The sequence below is a fragment of the Octopus sinensis genome, linkage group LG8 (assembly GCF_006345805.1).
Source record: "Octopus sinensis linkage group LG8, ASM634580v1, whole genome shotgun sequence".
Classification (NCBI taxonomy): domain Eukaryota; kingdom Metazoa; phylum Mollusca; class Cephalopoda; order Octopoda; family Octopodidae; genus Octopus; species Octopus sinensis.
The window spans coordinates 37,706,304-37,729,186 of record NC_043004.1 but is presented as its reverse complement, the minus strand read 5'-3'; the positions used below and the strand labels follow the sequence as shown (position 1 = coordinate 37,729,186).

At 38.9% G+C, this 22,883-nt stretch overlaps 3 protein-coding genes and 1 long non-coding RNA gene across 6 annotated transcripts in view; 2 read left to right on the top strand and 2 right to left on the bottom strand.

The window, feature by feature from the left end:
* Window positions 1-2,646: 2,646 nt before the first annotated feature.
* LOC118764383 lies at window positions 2,647-3,423 on the bottom strand. Its single transcript, XM_036505150.1, has one exon. The coding sequence runs from the start codon at window positions 3,421-3,423 to the stop codon at window positions 2,647-2,649; it is 777 nt and encodes a 258-aa protein (XP_036361043.1).
* Window positions 3,424-6,200: 2,777 nt separating this feature from the next.
* LOC118764536 lies at window positions 6,201-17,697 on the top strand. The gene is made up of 3 exons (XR_005000346.1): window positions 6,201-7,103; window positions 9,187-9,191; window positions 17,684-17,697. It is a non-coding gene; the product is annotated as an uncharacterized LOC118764536 (long non-coding RNA).
* On the top strand, window positions 8,316-16,738 carry LOC115215099 (zinc finger protein OZF-like). 3 transcript variants are annotated; one of them, XR_005000345.1, is made up of 3 exons: window positions 8,316-8,396; window positions 10,691-10,893; window positions 15,608-16,738. XR_005000345.1 is itself a non-coding variant. In XM_029784264.2 (2 exons), the coding sequence occupies exon 2, from the start codon at window positions 11,029-11,031 to the stop codon at window positions 12,364-12,366; it is 1,338 nt and encodes a 445-aa protein (XP_029640124.1). In that variant the 5' UTR covers window positions 8,316-8,396; window positions 10,691-11,028; the 3' UTR covers window positions 12,367-12,595. The 3 variants fall into 3 exon arrangements, 2 of the variants coding, with proteins under 2 accessions (XP_029640124.1, XP_036361249.1); XM_029784264.2 differs by lacking the exon at window positions 15,608-16,738 and having other exon boundaries at window positions 10,691-12,595; XM_036505356.1 differs by lacking the exons at window positions 8,316-8,396; window positions 15,608-16,738 and adding an exon at window positions 8,430-8,956 and having other exon boundaries at window positions 10,691-12,595.
* Window positions 16,378-22,883, bottom strand: part of LOC115215094 (cleavage stimulation factor subunit 2) — a 28,632-nt gene continuing 22,126 nt past the window's right edge. Inside the window, exon 11 of the mRNA XM_029784259.2 lies at window positions 16,378-16,718. Coding sequence (XP_029640119.1) covers window positions 16,599-16,718 — 120 coding nt within the window. The 3' untranslated portion in view covers window positions 16,378-16,598. The remainder of the gene's footprint in view (window positions 16,719-22,883) is intronic.

Here is a 22,883-nt window from a genome sequence, read left to right as displayed (position 1 = left end):
ATTTCTGGTAAGACAGCTGCAGGAGAAATTCCTAGCCAAAGATAAACCTCTGTACTTGGCTTTCACTGACATGGAGTCCTTTCGACAGGGTCCCCCGATCCCTTATCTGGTGGTCAATGCGGAAACTAGAGAAATATGAGTGGTTAGTGAAAGCTGTACAAGCCATGTACAAAGGGTGTCGCGAAAGGCATGACTGCAGGTCCAGCCTTCCGGTTGGTAACGAGTATAGCGAAGAATTCCGGGTAGAAGTAGGGGTCCACAAAGGATAAGTCCTCAACCTCCTCTTATTCATCATAGTCCTCCAGCAATAATAGAGAAATTTAAGACAGGCTGCCTCCGGGAGCTCCTCTATGTTGATGACCTTGCTCTAAGGAAGGCAAACAAATCACAAATCCTTTTAGGTAGATGGCCCTGCTCAATCTGCAGAAAAGGCATAGGTAGAAACTCCATAAGATGTATATTTTCCAATGAGTTCGTTTTTGTTTAACAGGTAAGGATTGTTTTAAAGAAATTTGACTGCTATTTCCTATTTCTAGGTCATGTGACCACTTAGATGTTCCATCGTTGATTCGATATTTATCGAATTAGATTTTAGAAGTTAATATTTACAAATAAATTAAGAAATATAAATAGTTTCTTTTTATTTTTTGTATTAAAATCTTCAGAACTATACAAACTGGGGCAGTCATGGTGAACCATTAAATCCGGCGTGTCGAATTTTCTGTTTTTTTTTTTAAATAACCCTCTTATTAGTGTGCTTTACATTGAAGCAAATGCAAATAGATAAACGGGCTGCTTAAATACAGCTTGAAATTTCAAAACATGTTTCTGAATCTAAGGTGAAACTAAATATTAGTTACCTAGATTTTTTGCAAACAACTTACAAAAGCAATCGCTACCAGTTGAAAGCTCCACGTACAGCAGCACATTATGTTATGATTAAATTGTTCAAACCCTGTGAGACAGTGTAATAATCAACACGGAAAAGAAAAACACTGCTTACAGTTTTATTTGCACATAGGGTCAGTATACGACGAGGTGCTAAAAAGTTCCTGGCTTTAAAGGTGTCGCGAAAGGCGTGATTGCAGGTCCAGTCTTCTGAGTTCTTTTACAGGGCTTTGAAAAATCATACACTTATTGCTACTGCAATAAGTGTGTAATTGTGAGAGGGGAATCTGCTGAATAAAAGCATAATTAACTGATCCTCCTGTATTTTCTTTTACCCAAAGCTAGGAACTTTTCAGCACCACCTCGTACAAGGCTATAGTAGTAGTCAGTAGTCTAGTGGTACAAGAAGAATACGAAGCTCGCGCACTCTTAGATGTGTGTCTGTTAGGAAAAGCTACTTGCCAGAAAGCGAAAGGCGTACAGCCCGTGGAAGTGAAAAATACTGACCGCTGATGTTCTCTGGAGTTTCCTATTTATATCTGTGGAAAAAAGCTGAATGCATGTCCGAGAACAAAGGAATGTAACTTATCTTTCCTACAGTAACCTCCAGTTGACTGTAGAATGCTAACTCAAACAAAGTGTAGTGTGATGGAGAAAAAGAACAACAGAAAAAGAAGCAACGGGAGAAAGAAATACAATGTTGTCTTCATCATCTTGTCTACTGTTGTTGTCTTCATCATCTTGCCCACTGCTGCTGGTTGCATCCCCTGAGGCATGGACAATCTTCCGTACATCCAAAACGTGGCGCGGCATACCATCGACAGAGATGTTGTTCTTCGAATTGATGGAGGTTATTGTTCCCTTTCCCTATCTTGATGTACACCGTGAATTTAGGGGTTTTACCCAAATTTCTTCCCCGACCTGCACGAAGGCATGCTCTTCCTCTGCCCCGGGTCGCATTGATGCAGTACACGGATGCCTCCACTCGTACCTGAATATTGCCCTATGTGGCACCGACTCCTCAGCTTGTCCTGACCTGGGTGACATATTGTACCAAAATACGGCCTCGATTGGTGAAATGTGGCCCCTCTCCGCCATGGTCTTGATGGTACGATGATACCTTTCCACCACCCTATTTCCACTTGGCCAGTATGCCGCCCTGAAGAAGCGGGTGACCTTCCACCCATCAAGCATTTCTTTCAGCACCTCCGAGCGAAATGCAGTGCCATTATCCAGAAGCAGTTCATCCACGTGGCCTCATTCCAGGAATATCTCATTCAATACTTTCACAATTTCTTCTGCGGTCCGTCTTCATCTCCCTCCATATGGCCAACCGCCCCGGTCCGCAGTCAACCATCGAGAGGTATGTCCCCAGCCGGTAGTGTGTTATGCTCACTGCCAGTCATGGTCCACTGGAATACTTCCCACCTCATATATGCCCGGAGCAGGGTCGATGGACTGGCACCTGTCACAGCTACTAACCACTCTCTGCACGCTCCGTCTTGTTACATCGGAGTCAACTTTCCTGGATAGGAACAACGTCCTGTCCACCCCCATGTGATGCATGGTATACAATCTCCTCAACTCCGAGTCACTCAGACGGCATACTGCATCCACAGCCTGCTCCGCATCCTCTGGCACCTGCAACCAGGCTTGCTTTACTCTGGTCAGAACGTCTGCCCTGTTCTTCTCGGAAGGCACAAAGATCACGCTCAGCTTCAGATTGAACTCAGTGGTTAGTTCACGCAGTATCCCCAATCAATGCTTTACCAGCATCTCTGCGGCCCCTTTGGTTCGCACCCTCCACTCATTGGTGATGACTGCTGTCACCCAACCAAGTACAGTGGCCGAATCAGTACTGATTTCTATGGCGTGCAACCCCCACTTCAAGGCTAGGTTCACTCCCTTCAACACGGCATCCAACTCCACCACATTGATATGATTGCAGCCATCTATCTTCCTGAGCCAGGCTGCATCTTCCACCATGATACCTCCCACTTCTAAGACAACGCCTATTGCGATGCTACTGGCGTCACACCATACAATCCCGCTCTTTGATTTGGGAACATACCAACTGCCCTTCACTTGATCCTCTGCTCTTACTCTGACCAAGACTTCCTGTATCATGTCAGTCGTCTTCTCCCCCACTCTATCATTCCACTTCACTCCTTCGGCTTGTCTCTTGATGAAGCTACATGCTGTCCGGAGCCAACCTGCAATCGGGTAGCGTCCCACCAGCTTCCCACACACCGTGAACAGTTCCCGTCTATTCATGCTGGCGCCCAGTTCGGGGATCTCATTCCCTCGCCGGAACACCAATGCGCCGACCTTGTCTCTCCATAGCTTGAGGCCCCGTGCAGCACCTCCCTCCATTGCCTCTGGTGGCTTGGCGATCAGTCCAAAACTCTTCAGGTGGCCGATGAACTCCGTTGCTGGCATTATGGTTTCATTCACCAGGTTGTCATCAATGTACGAATTGGTGGCCTTTTTTAATCTGTCCACCTTTCCCAGGATGGCCTTGAGAATTGTTGCCATAATCATAACAAAAATATGCAAATACCTTTTGTAGCCTAGATGTGAACAAATGAATGAAAAATAACAAGAACTCCAGATATTCAAAACTAAATATATATATATATATATATATATATATATATATATATATATATATATATATATATATATATATATATATATATATATATATATATATACATGCATATATATACATACATATATATATATATATAATTTCCTTTTTCAGAATGAGATAAAAAAAAACAAGGCTGTGAAGATTTTAGAACATTTATAAATAGAAGGTCTTACAGCTGTTTCCAGGATATTTATTATATCCCTTCATCGGAGACAGTGTGAGAAAATAGTTAAATAATAGTTAATTTAGATAAGATACAAAATAGAGAGTGAAGTGGAGGAATGAAAGATGTAAGATATGCAGGGATAAGCATATTCTTCTACTACTAAGCACTGACCTGTCCAACCACCTAATCTATATTCCTAATTTCTTTATTCCTTCCTACTACCCCATCACTTAGACTATCACTAAATAACTGACACTCCTTTACTCTGTGTGTGCGTTTGAGTAAAATATATTTATATACTTGAGTGAGTGTATGTGTTTGTTTATTTAGAAAGATACATAGAAAATAGAATTACAGACACACGTGCATTTACATACACACATATAAAACAGACACACTTAATAAAGGAGGCGGGCTGTGACAGTATAGAAAACCGCATTTGCTACAGACTGTGCTACTCATACATATAAATGTATACATATGCGCGCGTGCGCGTGCGCACACACACACACACACGCACACATACTCACACACTCATAGCTGAAGCAGTGTTTGATTTTTTTCACCTTTCTGTACCCATTTTTATACATAAAATACTACAATTAGCTATCATTTTTGATGGTACGGACCAGCTAATATATATATATATATAATATATATATATATATATATATATATATAGTATTAGTAACAGAAAGAAGGAATTTCGACTATCTCCACTTGGTGAGTTGTAATGTATATAAGAAATTAAAAAGGAAAATACGCACACTTTACGTAGTTTTAATATAATTTTTAATATATCGACCGGTTTCGCTCTCGCTATTCATATTATGCTTTACTTATTTGAATATGTATTTTTTCTTAAGAAATTTTGGCCATGGTGTGTGTGACAATATTTACGAGTGAATGACTTCACAAGTAGAAAACTAAGGGAAGGTAATTGGTTATTGTTGTGGGTAAGGGAGATAACTGTTCAGCTTTCGGTAATAGGAGGGGAATATATATATGTACAGACAAAAACAGGTTTTGAAAAACTTGTTTAGTGAGGGGATTTATGTACAGTGATGCAACAGGAAGAAAGAGTGAGAGAATGTTTGCTATCACCCGGAGCCTTCTGGAGCTTTAGGTGTGTTTGCTCAATAAACACAATGCCTGGTCTGGGAATCGAAACCGTGATCCTATGACTGTGAGTCCACTGCCCTAACCACTGGGCCATTGCACCTCCACAATTACAATTGGTAACCCCAACTAGAAAGAACTTCCTTCTGATGCGACAAGAGCCGTTGCATATCATTACAACTATCATAATACATACCATTACAACTGGTGACCAATGACACCACCTTAACACAACTGTTACATTGGTCACCCTGTCTTTAAAAAAAATGGCTAACTTCTGATGCTAGATGCTGCTGCCTTTTGCCGACTCCGGTGCTGAAAAGAATTACTGCATTTTTGATGCTGTATGTTCCATTACGTCGTCACATACATTTGGGATCCAAGCTAAAAAAAATAAGGATTTCTTTTCAACACTTTCATTAAGCCATAACTCTCGTTCGACTTGTTACAGAACATGCTACAGAAAGCTCTATACTGCTATTCAATCTACGATTCACTTCACTATAATGCAACACTGATCACAGAAGCCAATAAGCGCAGCATTTCGACAGCTACCTGCCCAGAAACTAACTGGAAGAAAATACGGAAGTCCGCACATGCAACCTTTTCGACAAACACACGCTTTTCATCTTGTCCCGATGTACAGTCATTGTATTGTCTACGAACTTTTCTGCAAATCTAAGACTCTCACATATACTTTCAACAACCTCTTTTTCTTTGCGTGCACCTCTTTTTCTCATTTTCAGCAGAAGACTTTACACAAAGGACACCATTTCCAACTAAATTTGTCACTTTTGTTTACTCTTTTCTATACTGTTCGTTTCTTTTGCTGCACCACACAACGTTCATACATGTTAACACTGTTCTGCATGTTAACACTGTAACATTCATACACCACACCATGCCTTTCTTGCTTGTTTTTCATGCTCCCTGCAAAAATACATTTATCAGAGGTTTATTACTTTACATACATCAGGGCTTAAGTTGTCAGTTATTTCTGTTTAGTTCACTCAGATTCGTTTCACACTCACTCTTTACTCTTTTACTCTTTTACTTGTTTCAGTCATTTGACTGTGGCCATGCTGGAGCACCGCCTGTTGACATTCTTTTTTATATATCACTGTTGACATTCTTTTTTTTTTTTCCTACCAGAAGTCCTTTTTTTCTGCCTGCTGACCAACTTCCTAGCTAGCCCTCAGCAAAGTTTCTGCCTATAGTTTGTTTGTCACGAATCCTGCCCTACATGGTCACGTATACATAGAGAAGGTTGTTTGTCCCTTACAACACGCCAGCATGTCTCACTTTTACTCTTGCACATTTCAAGGTATTTAATACAACGTGCATTGGCTGGCATATTCAGCACTGCCTCAATCACTGGCATATTCATCACTGTTTTTTATTTGTAATCACTGCACTAGCATACTACCTCAGCCATAAGCCCTTTTGCACACACACACACACACACACACACGCGCGTGCAACTCTGTTATTCCTCTACTGTCTTGTTTTTCAACAAGTCTGTGCCAGCCCAACTCTTTTCCTGACTTGATGCACATTGGATGTTCACATGCTCTGCGCTCATGTTTAGACATAATTTCCCTCTGTTAGACCCCTGTTTGGTCACATAATGAATGGAGAAAATTACTTGTCTCATACATCACTCCAGCATGCTACACTGTCATTCTTGCTAACCTCAGCAATTACCCACACCAGCACCTGACACATTTCACTTCTGAAAAACCTTCAAGACATTTCACACATTACAATCCTGCAAGAAACTCTACGATATCATGGATTGAGAATACACTCACTCATTCACCTGAGCTTATTTTACAGTAAATTTTGATATGTGTACCTGCACTCATGTATACGCCCTCATGCGCTAACTCATTTTTCATACTGCCCAGTCACTGACTGCACATTTTGGCATGCAAAGTGACACCGCTATTTGGACCTATCCAAATAGAAAATTGTCCCGTATACACTTCAATGATCCTCTCTCCTGATATGCAAAATTTTTCCTCAACCATGCATTTCTTTCTCTCCCTTGATCGTTCGTTTCTTTTTCCTGTAGCCTCTCTGGAGGGGGAGTGATGTAGTGGATTCATGCAGGCATGGCGTGGATTTGATCCTCGGTCACCAAATTTCACTTAACAGTTCAACCACACTTTTCTCATAGTAAAACAATAGTTATTCTGTGTGTGATAGCAGTTACATTTACCAGATGCCTTTGCTAAGCAGAATAATGTCTGCCACTTGGTCCTTCTAACCTCTTCTGTTTCACCAAAAGCTAGAATAGAAATAATAGACTGCCAAGGAAATTCATTGTGCTCAACAATATGTCTCTCCTTCTAACTAGTTTGGATAATTATAAATACTAAAACACTGTAGGTAAAAGTTAGTTGGCTAAAAGGAGATGACACAGAAGCGACCACAGGCAGAATCCAGTTAGTAAGATAATTCAACTGAGAGAAGTTTTACAGTGAGAGTTTTACAGTCTTGTCACAACACCACTGATGTTTAAATGTCAGGCACAATGAAGGTATCATTTTATCGACTTCCTAAACTTAACATTTCCTCTATCTTCCTCTAATTTCCTAGTTAGGTAGCACATCTGCAACAGCAACATCCGCTACAATCGTTAACTGCCGACTCCCAACATATATCATAATACAAACTGTTACAATAGCAACTTTTAAGGCTTTTTCTAATGTTGTGCATATTTCATTCAAAATCATTTTTTTGTACATTACTTATACTTGTGCTTCCAGTCAATGTTTCTGATCGTACAATCTATATCTCTGAATATAGTCCCATTCTATTAATTTGTTATTCTGCTACAAAATTGGTAACACTCCAATTTTTTTGTAGGTGAAGTTGTACTGAATATCTCAAGTTCCCAGAATTTCTCCCCTTTCAAAGTTTCTCGTCAATTTTACCATGATTTGAAAAATGAAATTGCAGTTTCATTTTGGCGTCGCTAAAGTACTCACTAATTTTTACATTTTCCATTAGCTCCGTTGAGAAAATATATTACTTTTATTTGTTCATTGTACCATTTCTGTACATAGATGATTCCTCTTTGTCTCTTTATTTATCTATGGTCAAATCTGTAGTAGGATGGACTCTGCCAACTTTTAAAATGCTGAAAACATACCATGTGTCACGACGGCACTCTTACGACTCCAGTAGGTGCTGCGGGCTCAAAGCAAGGTGATTATAAATATATTGAATGACGTTACTTCAGAATGGATCCTAAGCAGTCACATACCCTGAAAGAGTTAGCGGTAAGACATCTTAACTAATAATAAACTGTCGGTGTTCATTTAAAAGCTGCTGTATATGCAAGGTTTTGTTTGCATCATGTTATGTTTGAGGGGCAATAAAGTTAAACAAATTGCATTAGTTGCAATGCTGCAAGAAACTAAATATTGAAAGATAGGGGCTGTAACAAGAGTTATGTTTCTTCTAATATGTACGCATGCGCATATACACTTGGTTTCCGCCTAGAATAACGATTGTTGATTTATGTTCTTATTTACAGTTGTAACTCATATATAAAATATTTCCGTAAGTATTAAAGTTCGAAAATATTCGACAATGGACACTTGTTTAATTTCATATTACAAATAACTGATTTACTTTGTTTCACATGTAACTTTTGTTACTCTTCCTTTTATCTCTGCCAACAGGTAATTATAAATCTAGTTAGCTCCTACCAATGGAAGCAAATAAATTATTGACATAACTTTGAAACGTTTAGAAGAAAGAACGAAATAAACAAAACGTACGTTCCATTGTTTGATACTGGTTCTCAAAAGTTGAAAAGAAGTGGTTGCTAAATCGTCTAGAAATAGCAGCTAAATCTTTCCACTCCTGAAATACAGTTAAGAGAATTTATGGCCGATGTTGGACCACTACTAGGATCATAGGTGAGATTTACAGTGATCAAGAGAATTTCATATCTTGAAACAAAAAAATCCATGAATTAAACAATTACGGAACACAATTTGTGGTTGGTAACTAGAAAAAAATAATACTGAAAGCTAGAGATCTTGGAAAATACCATCCTCTATGACAGTTAATTGCTGATGGGAAGCCCATCGGAGACAGGGAAGACCACTTTTATAGTAGTGTAAACAATACATTGATATAGACTTACGATTTGAAAATTTATCTTATTAATAGTGATAATGACTATCAATTTACATACGTTCCCAAACAGAGATTTCAACCAAATATATTACTGATTCAGATTGGTGAGTGATTCCGGACGGAATCAAAACATACAAAATAGTCCAGACTTCATGGATTGCTTCCTGTATGCAAAATTGTGGTGAGGAATACTTTAGAGCTATAGATAAAGTTTGCTACAGGTGCTCAGCAATAAATTTGAGAAGTATGTGTAATATCAAAAAAAAGAAGGATTACACTTTTGCAAATTTTTGATCTGATCTATGAAGGGTGCACAAAGCATCATACAATCTGCCTTTCACTCTGAGAGATTTTTTTACCAATATAGGTAATAACTCACTCAACTTTTGCTATCCTCTTCTTATTCTATACTTACAGCTAATCCTCCTCCACTACTAATTAGGCCACCTAGGTGACTGAAACTATTTGTTACCTCCAGAGTATTCAAGAAAATCTATTTCCCGTGTGTCCTTAGTATTTATTGCTCATCTTCCACATACAAACACTACTTTCTCTGTTAACCTTCCTGTGATTCCACTTTACCTCAAATGAAAGGCGTGACCTCGAGGACAAAATTCCTCATCTTATAAAATGTGGCACGAGTAGACCCGAATGAAATCAGGTTATATTAACCAAAATGTGAAAAGGGGTCTAAATAGGGCTGGAAGGGGATTAAAATTTACAGGAGCAGGTGTTTAGGAATTCTCTGTTACATCAAGCTAAAAAATTTTCGCCAGCCTTTAAATCTTCAATGTGTTGCCATCCATGATGAAGAAGTTTTGAATGCTTGCCATGGTGAATCTACTGTCGTGAAAAAGAATCACTTCAAAACTTGGTGTTTAGGAATTTTCTTTTACATCAAGTTCAAAATTTTACGCCAGCCGTTAAACTGCCACTACGTTGCTGTCTGTTGTTAAAAAATGCCAGCCATGGTGACTCTACTATCATCAGATTCTATCTCTTCAAACTTTGGTTTCCAATATTTTTTTATTTTTATTCAGCTCGCAAGTTCATCTGTCCCTTTTAAATGTTAGTGTTTTGCTGTCTGCCTTGAAGCAGACCTTTCTGTTGTCACTGCCTGATATTTATGATTGATCTTTCAAAATATTTTCTTTCTAAACTTACTCAAGATCTTTTGTTGTTTATAAATGGGAGAGAGATAGATAGAGAGTAAGAGAAAGTGAGGGAGAGTCCGAGAGAAAGGGAGAGTGGGAAGGTGAGAGAGAAACAAAGAGGGAGAATGTGGTGATAAAAAAACAGAAAGGAAGCAACAGAAAGTAACAACCACACTCTTACCTACACGTAGAGCGGGTTACCTTAGGCTAGTATATATATAAAGTACAAGTAGAAATATATTAAACACAGTGAAAGTTAGACATATTTGGTTGGGCTAATTATGAAATGAAAAGTAAGTTTCTCAGATTCAACTGATGTTAGCAATATACAAACATAGATGCAAATATTGACATGAGCACGTATGCCACAGCTCTGTATGTTTACATATGACATAATATATGGCCTGGTGCAGCCTTCTGGCTTCCCAGACCCCAGTTGAACCGTCCAACCCATGCTAGCATGGAAAGCGGATGCTAAATGATGATGATGATGATATACACACATACCTCATATTTTCTTTGTCTTATATTGTCATATCTTTTCTCACTTTACAGTTGTGCTCATAGTGAACCATTACAACTTGTAGAAGGACACAGATTCCACCAGAAAGTCTGCTACTAGCCATGAACTCTATGTCTAGCCTGTATAACATACATTAACCATATCAACATTTATTAACCTAGAAATAGAAGTGTTTTGTCTACAACAATATGTGAGTTACTGGGAGAAGACCCAGTTAGTAACAAATGTTCTAGTGGTGAGTAAACAGTATCTTTACATTGTATATTTTCACACATGTACGTGGAGGACTATGGTATCCAAGACATGAAACTGAGCCATAATATATAGTTGCAGACATTTCTCAGTTTCTAAGAATTCTTCAAGAATTAATATGGAGGAAATTAGTGAGTTGGTCACTTCTAACATAACTGTATTTAACAATGTAGACTCAATTACACAGACATTCAGTGGTGAGAAACCTTTAGCAAGTGAAACATTAGTAAACAGAAATATTCCTGAATATTGCTGTGAGATTTGTAAGAAAACGTTCTTTTCAGAACATGAATTGTTCACTCACAAAGAAATACATAATAGAGAAAACCCTTGCCATTGTGATATTTGTGGCAAGTCTTTTATATCTAACAGTGTTTTAACAAAACACCAAAAGACACACACTGGAGGAAAACCCTATCACTGTGAAATCTGTGGGAAACCTTTCATTAATAATTCTGATCTTGTTATCCACATACGTAGTCACACTGGAGAAAAACCATATAGTTGCGATATATGTGCGAAATCATTTGTTTCTGATAGTAATTTAACCAGACACAAAAAAATACATGCTGGAGGGAGTTCATTTCTCTGTGAAGTATGTGGGAAATCTTTCATTGAAAACTCGAATCTTGTTCTTCACAAACGTGGTCACACTGGAGAAAAATTGTATCACTGTGAAATATGTGGGAAATATTTTATCAATATCAATGATTTAAACAGACACAGGAAAATACACATAGGCGAAAAACTGTTTGATTGTGACATATGTGGGAAATCTTTTACTGATAATTTGAGTCTTGTTATCCACATACGTAGTCACACTGGGGAAAAACTGTTTCACTGTGAAACGTGTGGGAAGTCATTCTCTGTTAATTCTAGTCTTGTAGTTCACAAACGGAGACACAGTGGAGAAAAACCATATCGCTGTGAGATATGTGAAAAATCTTTTGTTTCAAACAGTGATTTGAACAGACACAGGAGAATTCACTCAGGAGAAAAACCATATCGTTGTGAAATATGCGGAAAAGCTTTCATTGAGAATTCTAAACTTTTGATTCATATTCGTAGTCACACAGGGGAAAAACCGTATGGCTGTGATATATGCGGGAAAGCTTTTGTAGATAACGGGGATTTAACAAGACACAGTAAAATCCACACGGGAGAAAAATCCTGTTACTGTGAAATCTGTGGCAAGTCTTTCACTCAGCATTCAAGTCTTGTTATCCACATACGTAGTCATACTGGAGAGAAACCTTATTGTTGTGAATTATGTGAGAAATCTTTTGTGTCTCACGGTGATTTAACAAAACACAAGCGAATTCACACAGGGGAAAAACCCTATCAATGTAAAATATGTGAGAAGTCTTTTGCCAATAATAGAGATTTAACAAGACACAAACGGAGACACACTGCAGAAAAACTGTGTCATAATCCTCAAATGTTATCACAATGGTAGAAACCTCTACTATTGTTGAAGACTTTTATTTTATGCATTATTTTAACAAAGCACAACAGAATACATATTGCAGAGAAGTCTCATATGTGTAAAGTGTGAGAAACTCTTTTGTAAAAGTAATGACCAGAAAAACAAAGGAGTAAGACCTTATAGATGTGAAATTTGGAGAAAATGATTTTCATTCAAAAGTCATGATGTTAAACAAATACATATATAAAAGAAAATATTATTGAGAAGTTACATTTATACATTTATGTGTTGAAACAGATAGCTATATTTTGGGATGGTAATTATTTTGTTTTTTTACCAAATAAACACACACTATACATTTGTTTTTCACTTGTTTATTACTGTTCTTATTTTTTCTTATGTCCATTGTCCAAGACAAAATGTAGCTCAGGAATATTTGACAGTATACTTTGCATGGTATTGACAATAGAATCACACCTCTCTAATTCATTCATACAGACTTGTTACGTTTGTGTACATAACTACCTTATTTTCTCATTCTTGTAGAATTATTTCAGAGATTCTATTTCAACTATTTAACAACTACTGTATGACTGCTTTTCTTGTAGCATTTAGGATTTCATTGCTGAATCTGTTCACTCTTGGTGATTTGTTGTTTTTGGCAGTGTTGATGGCTTTCATAATCTCCTCTTTGAAAACCTGTGCTGAGAGAGAGAGGGCAGTGTTTGATGGTCACTGGTTTACTTGGTATTAAATCCATATCATTGTAAATAAATAATTGAGTATGTGGTAATATGCTTCCATTGTTTGAGATGTGCTGATGGTTTAAAAAAAAACCATTTGATGATGTTATGTGAGATTCCAAGAAGAAATGAGTATTGAAGAGCTGTAATTTTTATGTTAGTTTCTATAATATCTAAGATGTATGTGCTTTGTTGTTTGTAATAATTATGTTTAGAATGAAATGTAGTACAAGATAATGTTCTCTGTTGGTGCTTGTAAGAGGGTGGTGATACATTCAATTTTGTGTTAATTTATATTATCATTTAAAAGGATAAGAATTGGTGAAATTCACGAATCCTTTGATACTTTTGGGATTACGTACATCTTTTATTTCCCTTATATGAATCTATGATATAACAAACTAGCCAAAATAACTAGCATTGCCCAGACTAAACAGTCAGTTAACTGAATAACAAAGTATAACTGAAGATATCGGTTTACTTCTATTGAAAGAGGAAGGAAGGAACAAATTGTACAGTTCATTTTTCCTGAGGTTTTGAAAGAACAAATGAAAATTCTTTCATGCAGATTAGCTCTAAATGCTGCCATGTGGAATGCACTGTCAACTGTAATGTTTTTTATTGGATTGCTTGAAGTCAGAAGTTTCACTGTTAAAATGGATGTGAAATGGTTGATGATAACGCGCACACACACACACACACACAAAGAGTGCTGAAAAATTCCTGGCTTTGGGTAAACGAAAATACAGAGGATCAGTTAATTATGATTCTATTCATCATAATCCCCTCTCAGGTTCACACACTTATTGCAGCACTTCAGTTTTTCTAAGTCCTGTAAAAGAACCCAGAACGTTGAGCTTCCAACCAGGACTTTCATGATACCCTTAAAATCAGAAGCTTTTCAGCACAACCTCATATAGATATATATATATATATGTGCATGCATATACACAAACACACACATACATATATACATGCATGCATACACACACAAACACACACCACTATGGTGTTTGACAAGATTATTGTCTAAATATCTGTTGATATTCATATATATCATCATCATTTAACTTATGTTTTCCATGCCTGTATGGCTTGGGCAGCTTGATAGGAGCTAGCAAGACCAGGGGCAACACCAGGTTCCATAGTCTGTTTTGGCTTGGTTTCTACAGCTGGATGCCCTTCCTAATGCCAACCACTTTACAGAGCATGCTGGGTACATTTTATGTGGCACCAGCACTAGAGCTTTTTACATGGTATCTTGGTTTTAGGATATCAGTTCTGTTGTGGTGGGTGGTTCTCCTTGAGTACAACAGTGTGCCACATATCTCGGTCCTCTGTCATCTCCTTCTTAAGGCTCAGCATTTGAGATTGGCCTTCAGTTCTTCAGCCCATGTTTTCCTGCCCCTCCTTCCATAACTTCGCCCCACTTTATGCAACTTTCCTCACTCATTCACATGACATAACCAAACCAGTGCAGTTTCCCCTCTTGTACATTGCATATCATCAACATCATCATCGTTTAATGTCCGTTTTCCATGCTAGCATGGGTTGGACGGTTCAACTGGGGTCTGGGAAGCCAGTAGGCTGCGCCAGGCCCAGTCTGTTCCAGCAGTGTTTCTACAGCTGGATGCCTTTCCTAACGCCAACCACTCTGTGAGTGTAGTGGGTGCTTTTTACGTGCCACCTGCACTGGTGCCAGATGAGGCTGGGAACGGCCACAATTGGATGGTGCTTTTTACGTGGCCACCGGCACGGAGGCCAGTTGGGGCGGTGCTGGCAACGGCCACGTTCGGATGGTTCTCTTACGTGCCACCGGCACTGGTATCACAGCTACAATTTCCATTGATGTTGATCGATTTCGATTTTGATTTGCATATAATCCCTCATATACCTAACTTTTCTTTCAATATACTAATGCTCTGATACACATGTTCACTGACATTACACATCTAGCAAAGTATACCAGTTTCACTTCTCTCCAGCCTTTGCATGTCTTCTGCAGTGTAGCATTGCACTTCATATACATGCATCATACAATCTTCCTTTCACTTGGAGAGAGAAAGACCTTTGGTTGCCAACAGAGGCAAAAGCTCTCTGAATTCTTTCCATCCTATTCTTATTCTAGCAATTATTTTCAGTACATCCTCCTCCACTGCTAATTAGGTCACCTAGGTAACAGAAATTATCTACTACTTCTAGAGAGCCTCTGGGACATTTGAGGAAATCAGTTTCCCTATGTATTTTATAGTCTTTATGGCTTCTGTACATTTTCCACATACAAACATAACTTTCTCTGTTAAGCTTCCTACTATTCTATTGCACCTCTTGTATCCATAACTTACTCTGGGCACACCAAATGAGATTTCTGCCTACATACTGAGCAGGGCCATTTACATGAAGTGGGAAGAAGAGTACTCTCTGATTTCTTGCCTACTAGGACCTTGGTCTTTGCTATGTTAACTTTAAGATCTTTGATTCCATATTTTATTTCTACATCTGGAATTTCTTTTCTAATTCTGTTACAGATTCTGCTATGAGAGCAAGATCATCAGCATATAGTAGCTCCCATGGGCTTCCAGTCTTAAATTTCTCTCTTATGGCCTGGAGAATAATGATGAGTAGGAGGGGGTTGAGGATTGAGCCTTGGTGAATAGCTACCTGTACACTAAATTCGTCACTACTCATGACTAACTCTTACTTTACTAACAATACTCCTATACGTGGTCTGTTCTACTTTTACAAGCCATTTGTCTACCCTTAACTTCCTCAGAGATTATCACATCACAGAATGAGATACTCTGTCAAAGGCAGAGTACCTCTAGAGGTACTCTCTAGATCAACAAATGCCAAGTACAACAACTTGTTCCATGCTAAATACTTCTCTTGCAGTTGCTTGATTGTGAAAATAGTATTTGTGGTGCTTCTTCCTGGGACAAAACCAAACTGTATTTCATCAAATCTAATTCTCAGTATCACTTGATTGGTTGAAAGACGTACTCTTCAGGAAAGGAGACAAGTAAACTAGCACAAAAAGAGTATGAGCACCAATATACTGTGTAGGTGTGGCTTCAAAACAAAAGGGAAAATGGTATGAACACAAACTAGAAGCTGTGAAAGAAAATGAGAATTATATGATCTTATGAGGCTTCTCCATAAAGACTGATATTACTGAAGTAAGACTAGATATGATTATAGTAGACAAAATACACAAACAATGTAAGATCATAGACTTTGCAATTCCCTATGATAGCAGAGTTGATACAAGACAAACTGAAAAAATAACAGGTTTTTTTAATAACAAATATATTTATTTTTAGAAATGAATAGAAAAAGGATTTTTTTTCATATGTTGTAGTTACTTAAGGTAAGATTTACCCTAATCAAACAGATCTATAATCAAAGGCATTCCATCTTTTATTCTGATAGTAGAGTGTGGTCTGAGAGAGATTTGGTCACTGCACCTAGCTGATCAGATGGAGAGAAAAGAACCTTCCTTTGGAGACATTTTCATACTGTTTAGGTCTGAGCACTTTTGGCAATTTGATCCTTTAAAATAAGAATACTCTGTCTCTGTTCGGGTGGTAACATAGAAATTTGCTGATCTGTTAGTTGCAGCACTTGCATTATCAGAGCAGCCTGCAATAAACCAAAAAAAATTTATATGAACATTCAAAATTTAAAATATTCTAAAACTGAATTTGTTTTGATTTAAATATCAGTTAGATGATGATGATGAAATACCTTGTAAGATACTCCTCCAGCTGGCCAAGCTTATCCTACCCAGGGTGCGGCAAGACATCAACGTCTTGCTGGGGTTCAGCATCTTGAAGGTCAGCAAAGGTGAGGGACTCCCCTACATGCAGTGGTAGCATGTTGTCGACAAACAAGTCTACAATCCTTCTGTCCACCATAGACTGATGGATCCCAGTGCCAGCAATTTGGGCAAATGCCTTGCCAATGCTGGGCTAGTATGCTTTCTTTGCACATGGCTGCTGGCACTGGCATCCGTCAGTCTACTACCAAAAGATTGCCTGTGTTTCCCAGGGGAAGAGCTGGCCATGATCTTCTCCTCAAACTGGATGGCAGGTGCTAGGTGTTTCCTCTTGACGTGTGACTTAAAGTTGTAGAGGCTCGCCACTTGTCCACTGATGGTGGTCTCCTTGGGCTGGCACACGAAGCACCAGAAGTACAGGATTTTGGTGTTCCTCTTATCCCTTGACGTAAAGACAAAGTAGTCATCCAGGTGGGGCTACAGATTTTGAGACTCCTGGCTCTCAACCTGAGCAACCTCTGCCTGACCCACAGCCATCCTCAACAGGCCCCTCATCCTCAGGTTGAACAAAAATGTCTTCACCTCCCATAACGATAAACTGATAATGTACACTGCTGTCGCTGACACTGTAAGACTGTCTGTAATGTGAGAACATCGTAAGTGAACAGAACTAAAAACTGCAGAATTACACAATGCTGATCAGCTAGTTGCTGCTGTGTCAACCAATCACATCTTGTTATTTATACATGTAGTCAGCCACCAGCAAGCCTGACAGCTTCTTTGAGACATGTCCACAACAGACAGGAACAAACATGAATTTTGTTAGCAGACTTAAAGTTAATGGAAGCTAATTGATCCGCTAATGGCTTCCAAAGTTAGCGAAAACACTAATCTGCTAAACGAAAAGTTAAGCTTCGCCAATTAGCTGTTCGCAGAACCGTGCCCACCACTGACTATTACTATTCGACTTGACCCAGGATTGATTTTATTCTACTAGGATTTATGAGGGCAATGGGTTACTACAAATCATTTTAGACACCCACTTGATTTAAATAAGCCATCAAGTGGCTTTTTGAAATTATTTTATATGGTCAGTTTTGAAAAGCCACTGAGAATGTATGTTGAACAAAATCAAGGGTTTGGTTGAAGAAGGGGACATTTGTAAAAAAAAAACGAAAACACACAAAAAAAAACAGAGAACCTTATTATAGCTGCTCAAGTTCAAGCATTGTAAACAAACAACTTAAAATGCTCTTTTCAAATTCCATTCTTGTTCTTTTCTCCTTTTTCAGTCTTGATCATCTGTTCTTTATTCACTGCCTTTAGTAACTTCTCTGTATTATATGCAAATAATCAGTAAACTGTTCTGTTCCACCAGCACATTCTCTTCCATTCTTCAAGTACAACTGGTTAACAGCAGCTTTTGGATGCTACAACAGCTTTCAAGTTTCTCTGTCAAGTTTCTGCATTTTGCCTTTTGTCCAATCTACAATTCCATTTTCGTAACTGATTATCGATACTGCTCTTACATTTATTGCTTCAATAACATTTTTTGAATTCAACTTTGTAAAATTATCCTCACTTTTCTTGTATACTCCATACTGATAATTTGCTTCAGCTCTTCATGTTTTGTTTCATCTGCCTCCAGTATTCCCAAGTACTTATGCCATTGTCCTTTTTCAATTAATATCATTCTTTGCCCATTTGGTTTTCAATTCCCTGGCTTTTTCAAATCTTTCCTGTTTCCTCATCAAGCTAGTGCACCTTTCAAGGCCAAATACCATTCCTACATCATCATCATCGTTTAACGTCCGCTTTCCATGCTAGTATGGGTTGGACAATTTGACTGAGGTCTGGCGAACCAGATGGCTGCACCAGGTTCCAATCTGATCTGGCAGAGTTTCTACAGCTGGATGTTCTCCCTAACGCCAACCGCTCCGAGAGTGTAGTGGGTGCTTTTATGTGCCACCGGTACGAGGGCCATTCAGGCTGTACTGGCAACGGCTACGCTCAAATGGTGCTTTTTATGTGCAACCTGCACAGGAGCCAGTCCAATGGCACTGGCAACAACCTCGTTTGAATGTTTCTTCACGTGCCTCCAGCACAAGTGTCAGTAAAGCGACGCAGGTAATGATCACGTTCAAATGGTGCTTTTTACATGCCAGTGGCATGTAAAAAGCACTGCTAGGGTGTGGCACTTTTTCACATAGCTGTCCTCATCCATTCTTGACACATGGCCATACCAGCGCAGTCGGCCCTCTTGCACACCACATCTGATGCTTCTTAGGTCCAACTTTTCTCTCAAGGTACTTATACTCTGTCGATTATGCACACTGACATTACACATCCATTAGAACATACTGGCTTCATTCCTTGTGAGCTTGCACATGTCCTCAGCAGTCACAGCCCATGTTTCACTGCCATGTAGCATGGCTGTTTGTACACGTGTCATACAGTCTACCTTTTACTCTGAGTGAGAGGCCTTTTGTCACCAACAGAGGTAGAGAAAAAAAGAACAGTATGTACAAGACTTTCCAGTAGCTTTTCCTTTTTCATATAAAACTTTAAATCAACCATGAATACATGATTTATCTGGCCATACCCTTTTCCCAAATCATAAAATTGTTAGCATGCCAGACAAAATGCTTAGTAGCATTTTGTCCATCTTTACATTCTGAGTTCAAATTCCACCAAGGTCAACTTTGCCTTATACCCTTTTGGGATTAGAACACTAAGGGCAATATAATTGACTGGCCCCACTGCCCCAAAAAATTTCAGGCCTTCTGCCTATTGTAGAAAGGGTTATTATTATTATTATTATTAATTGTATCTTTATTAGGAATACTGTTACTGTATCCTTTCCTCATTCTCCTTTTTGGTATCTTTTTTTTTCTTTTTTTACTTGTTTCAGTCATTGTGACTGTGGCCATGCTGGAGCACCGCCTTTAATCAAGCAACTCGACCCCAGGACTTATTCTTTGTAAGCCCAGTACTTATTCTATCGGTCTCTTTTGCCGAACCGCTAAGTGATGGGGAGATAAACACACCAGCATCGGTTGTCAAGCAATGCTAGGGGGACAAACACAGACACACACATATATACATATATACGACGGGATTCTTTCAGTTTCCGTCTACCAAATCTACTCACAAGGCTTTGGTCGACCCGAGGCTATAGTAGAAGACACTTGCCCAAGGTGCCACGCAGTGGGACTGAACCCGGAACCATGTGGTTGGTAAACAAGCTATATACCACACAGCCACTCCTGATTTTCTTTATGTTATTTTTCCTTTCTCAACATGTATTCTCACTCGATTAGCGTTTGTTTTGTTGCTGGTGCTGTAGTGTTTTTATCATTATCCTACCACACTGTTTTTGCCCCCTCCTCTTCCTCTTCTTCTTTCCCACCTCCTCCACCATCTGATTTATCATCTTTGTCAGCTATTTCACCAGTTTTATTCTTATTTTTTTCCTTATTGTTCACTTCCTATACAAGCAACATACAATACTTACCTGTTGTACAATGTAAGAGCACACCTTTTGATGCAAGTCTGATGAAGTGCCATTCCAGCATATAAAACCACAAATATGAAACATTGTTTTCTTTCTTATTTAGAGAGAGAGAGAGAGAGTGTGTGTGTGTATGTGTGTCTCATTATTTAATATAATTTAATGTCTGTTTTCCAGTCTGGCAAGAGTTGGACTGTTTGATAGGCTCTACTATCTGCTGTGGCTTGGTTTCTATGGGTGAATGCCCTTCCTAATGTCAAACACTTTACAGTGTGTTCAGGGTGCTTTTTACATGGCATTAGCACCAGAGAAGTTATCAAGTACCTTGCAAGACAAGACCCCTCAACTGAGATGGGAGTTGTAATGAGGGAGGTCGCTTTGTGCCAGGTGAGAGTATGATAAGGGGAAGAGAAAAAGGAGTTTTGCAGTAAAGTACAGACATAGCTGCCAGTGTTAGAAAAAGAGAATGGAGAGGAGAAACAGAAAAAGAAAATGGCAAAAAAGTGCCAAGGTGTACCTTTGAGTCACAAGGGGTAAATATAAATGGTAGAGAAGACTCGAGTGAGTGAGCAGGTAAGTTCTTCAGAGTGCAAGAGTGGGAGATGCAGGGAAGGGGAATACAATGAGTGAAGAGATGGAGGAAGGGAGTGCTAGGAAGATATGCTGTGTAGGAGAGATTTGCCAGGGACAGATTGTGTGCAGGTAAGTTAGTGAGAGAACAAGAGCAGAATGAAAGATAAAGAGTAGAAGTTGGATAATAGAAAGATGAGTTATGGGGAAGAAATTCCTCAAGGATAGCCAGTGTGCAGCATTATAGATATAAATTGCATACCCTTTACTTTTTTAGCTGGATGTAAAAATCAACAAATCACCAATCATTTCAGTCTGTTGTCATCACTACGCAGTTCAGTATCTCGAGGTAATTTTCACCACTTTGTCCCACATTTTACTAGGTCTTCCTCTTCCACAGGTTCCATCCACACTTAGTGATTAGCATTTCTTTATGCAACTGATCTCATCCACATGTATCACATGACCATACCAGTGCAGTCTTCTCTCTTGTATATATCAAATTCCTCTTATGCCAAACTTTTCCCCTCAACATACTTTGTTGTACATGCACACATGCAAGCTTCATTTCTTTCAAGCCTTCACATGTCCTCTACATCCACAGCCCACATTTCACAACTATGTAGCCTAGCTATTTGTACAAGCATCATACAATCTGCCTTACACTCTGAAACAGAGACCTTTTGTTGCCAACAGAGGTAATAGCTCCTTGAACATTCCCCAGTCAGTTCTTATTCTAGCAACTACACTTTTAGAGCACCCTACTCCACTGTTAATTTGATTACCTAAGTAACAGAAACTATCTACAACCTCAGAGGATCTGATTGGGATTTTGATGAAACCTATTTCTTAATGTTTACAGTTCCTACACATCCGTCACACACAAAGTCTACTTTATCTGTTAAACTTTCTGTGATTCCACTTTTCTATACATTATAAAAAAAATGAGAAGGATGTTGGTCTATGAGAAAGCATGGGAAAAGATGAAAGGAAGGTGAACGCAAAAGGTGGAATGAGAAAACACAAGATAGGCGCAGGAGTGGCTGTATGGTAAGTAGCTTGCTAACCAACCACATGGTTCCGGGTTCAGTCCCACTGCGTGGCATCTTGGGCAAGTGTCTTCTGCTATAGCCCCGGGCTGACCAATGCCTTGTGAGTGGATTTGGTAGACGGAAACTGAAAGAAGCCTGTCGTATATATGTATGTATATATATATATATATATGTATGTATGTATGTGTGTGTCTGTGTTTGTCCCCCTAGCATTGCTTGACAACCGATGCTGGTGTGTTTACGTCCCCGTCACTTAGCGGTTAGGCAAAAGAGACCGATAGAATAAGTACTGGGCTTACAAATAATAAGTCCCAGGGTCAATTTACTCGACTAAAGGCGTTGCTCCAGCATGGCCACAGTCAAATGACTGAAACAAGTAAAAGAGTATAGAGACAGCATGTTAATCTGGAGAGGGTGGTGTCCTCTAGTTCGACAAAAAAACATTTGTCCATGTGATTACATTTACTAAAAGTTTCAGACCTGGAATGAAGTAGTGCAGTGGAATTCATGAATTAAAAAAAAGTGAGATCCTTCAGTTAAACATAGCTTGCCTCTCTGTGTTCCATTTACGTATGGCATGGATTTCCATGAAGCTCCACTTGATTGCGTATGGTAACAGTTGGTCTTCAGATCCCATATATAGCAAGCCAACTATGTGACTTTATTCCTAGTCAAGAAGACTAGTGGTTTGTGTATCTGCAGTTACAGTAAGTTTTTCACATGAACTGTTCACCAGGTATGGTATTCCAGATATTGTCTGATAATGGAACTTAATTTACATCAGACAAGTTCAGAAAATTTTGTAAAATGATTGTCATTGAATATGTCACCACTCTGCCCCATCATACTAGGTCAAATGGGCAAGTGGAGTGTTTTGATGACACTGTCAGGAGGAC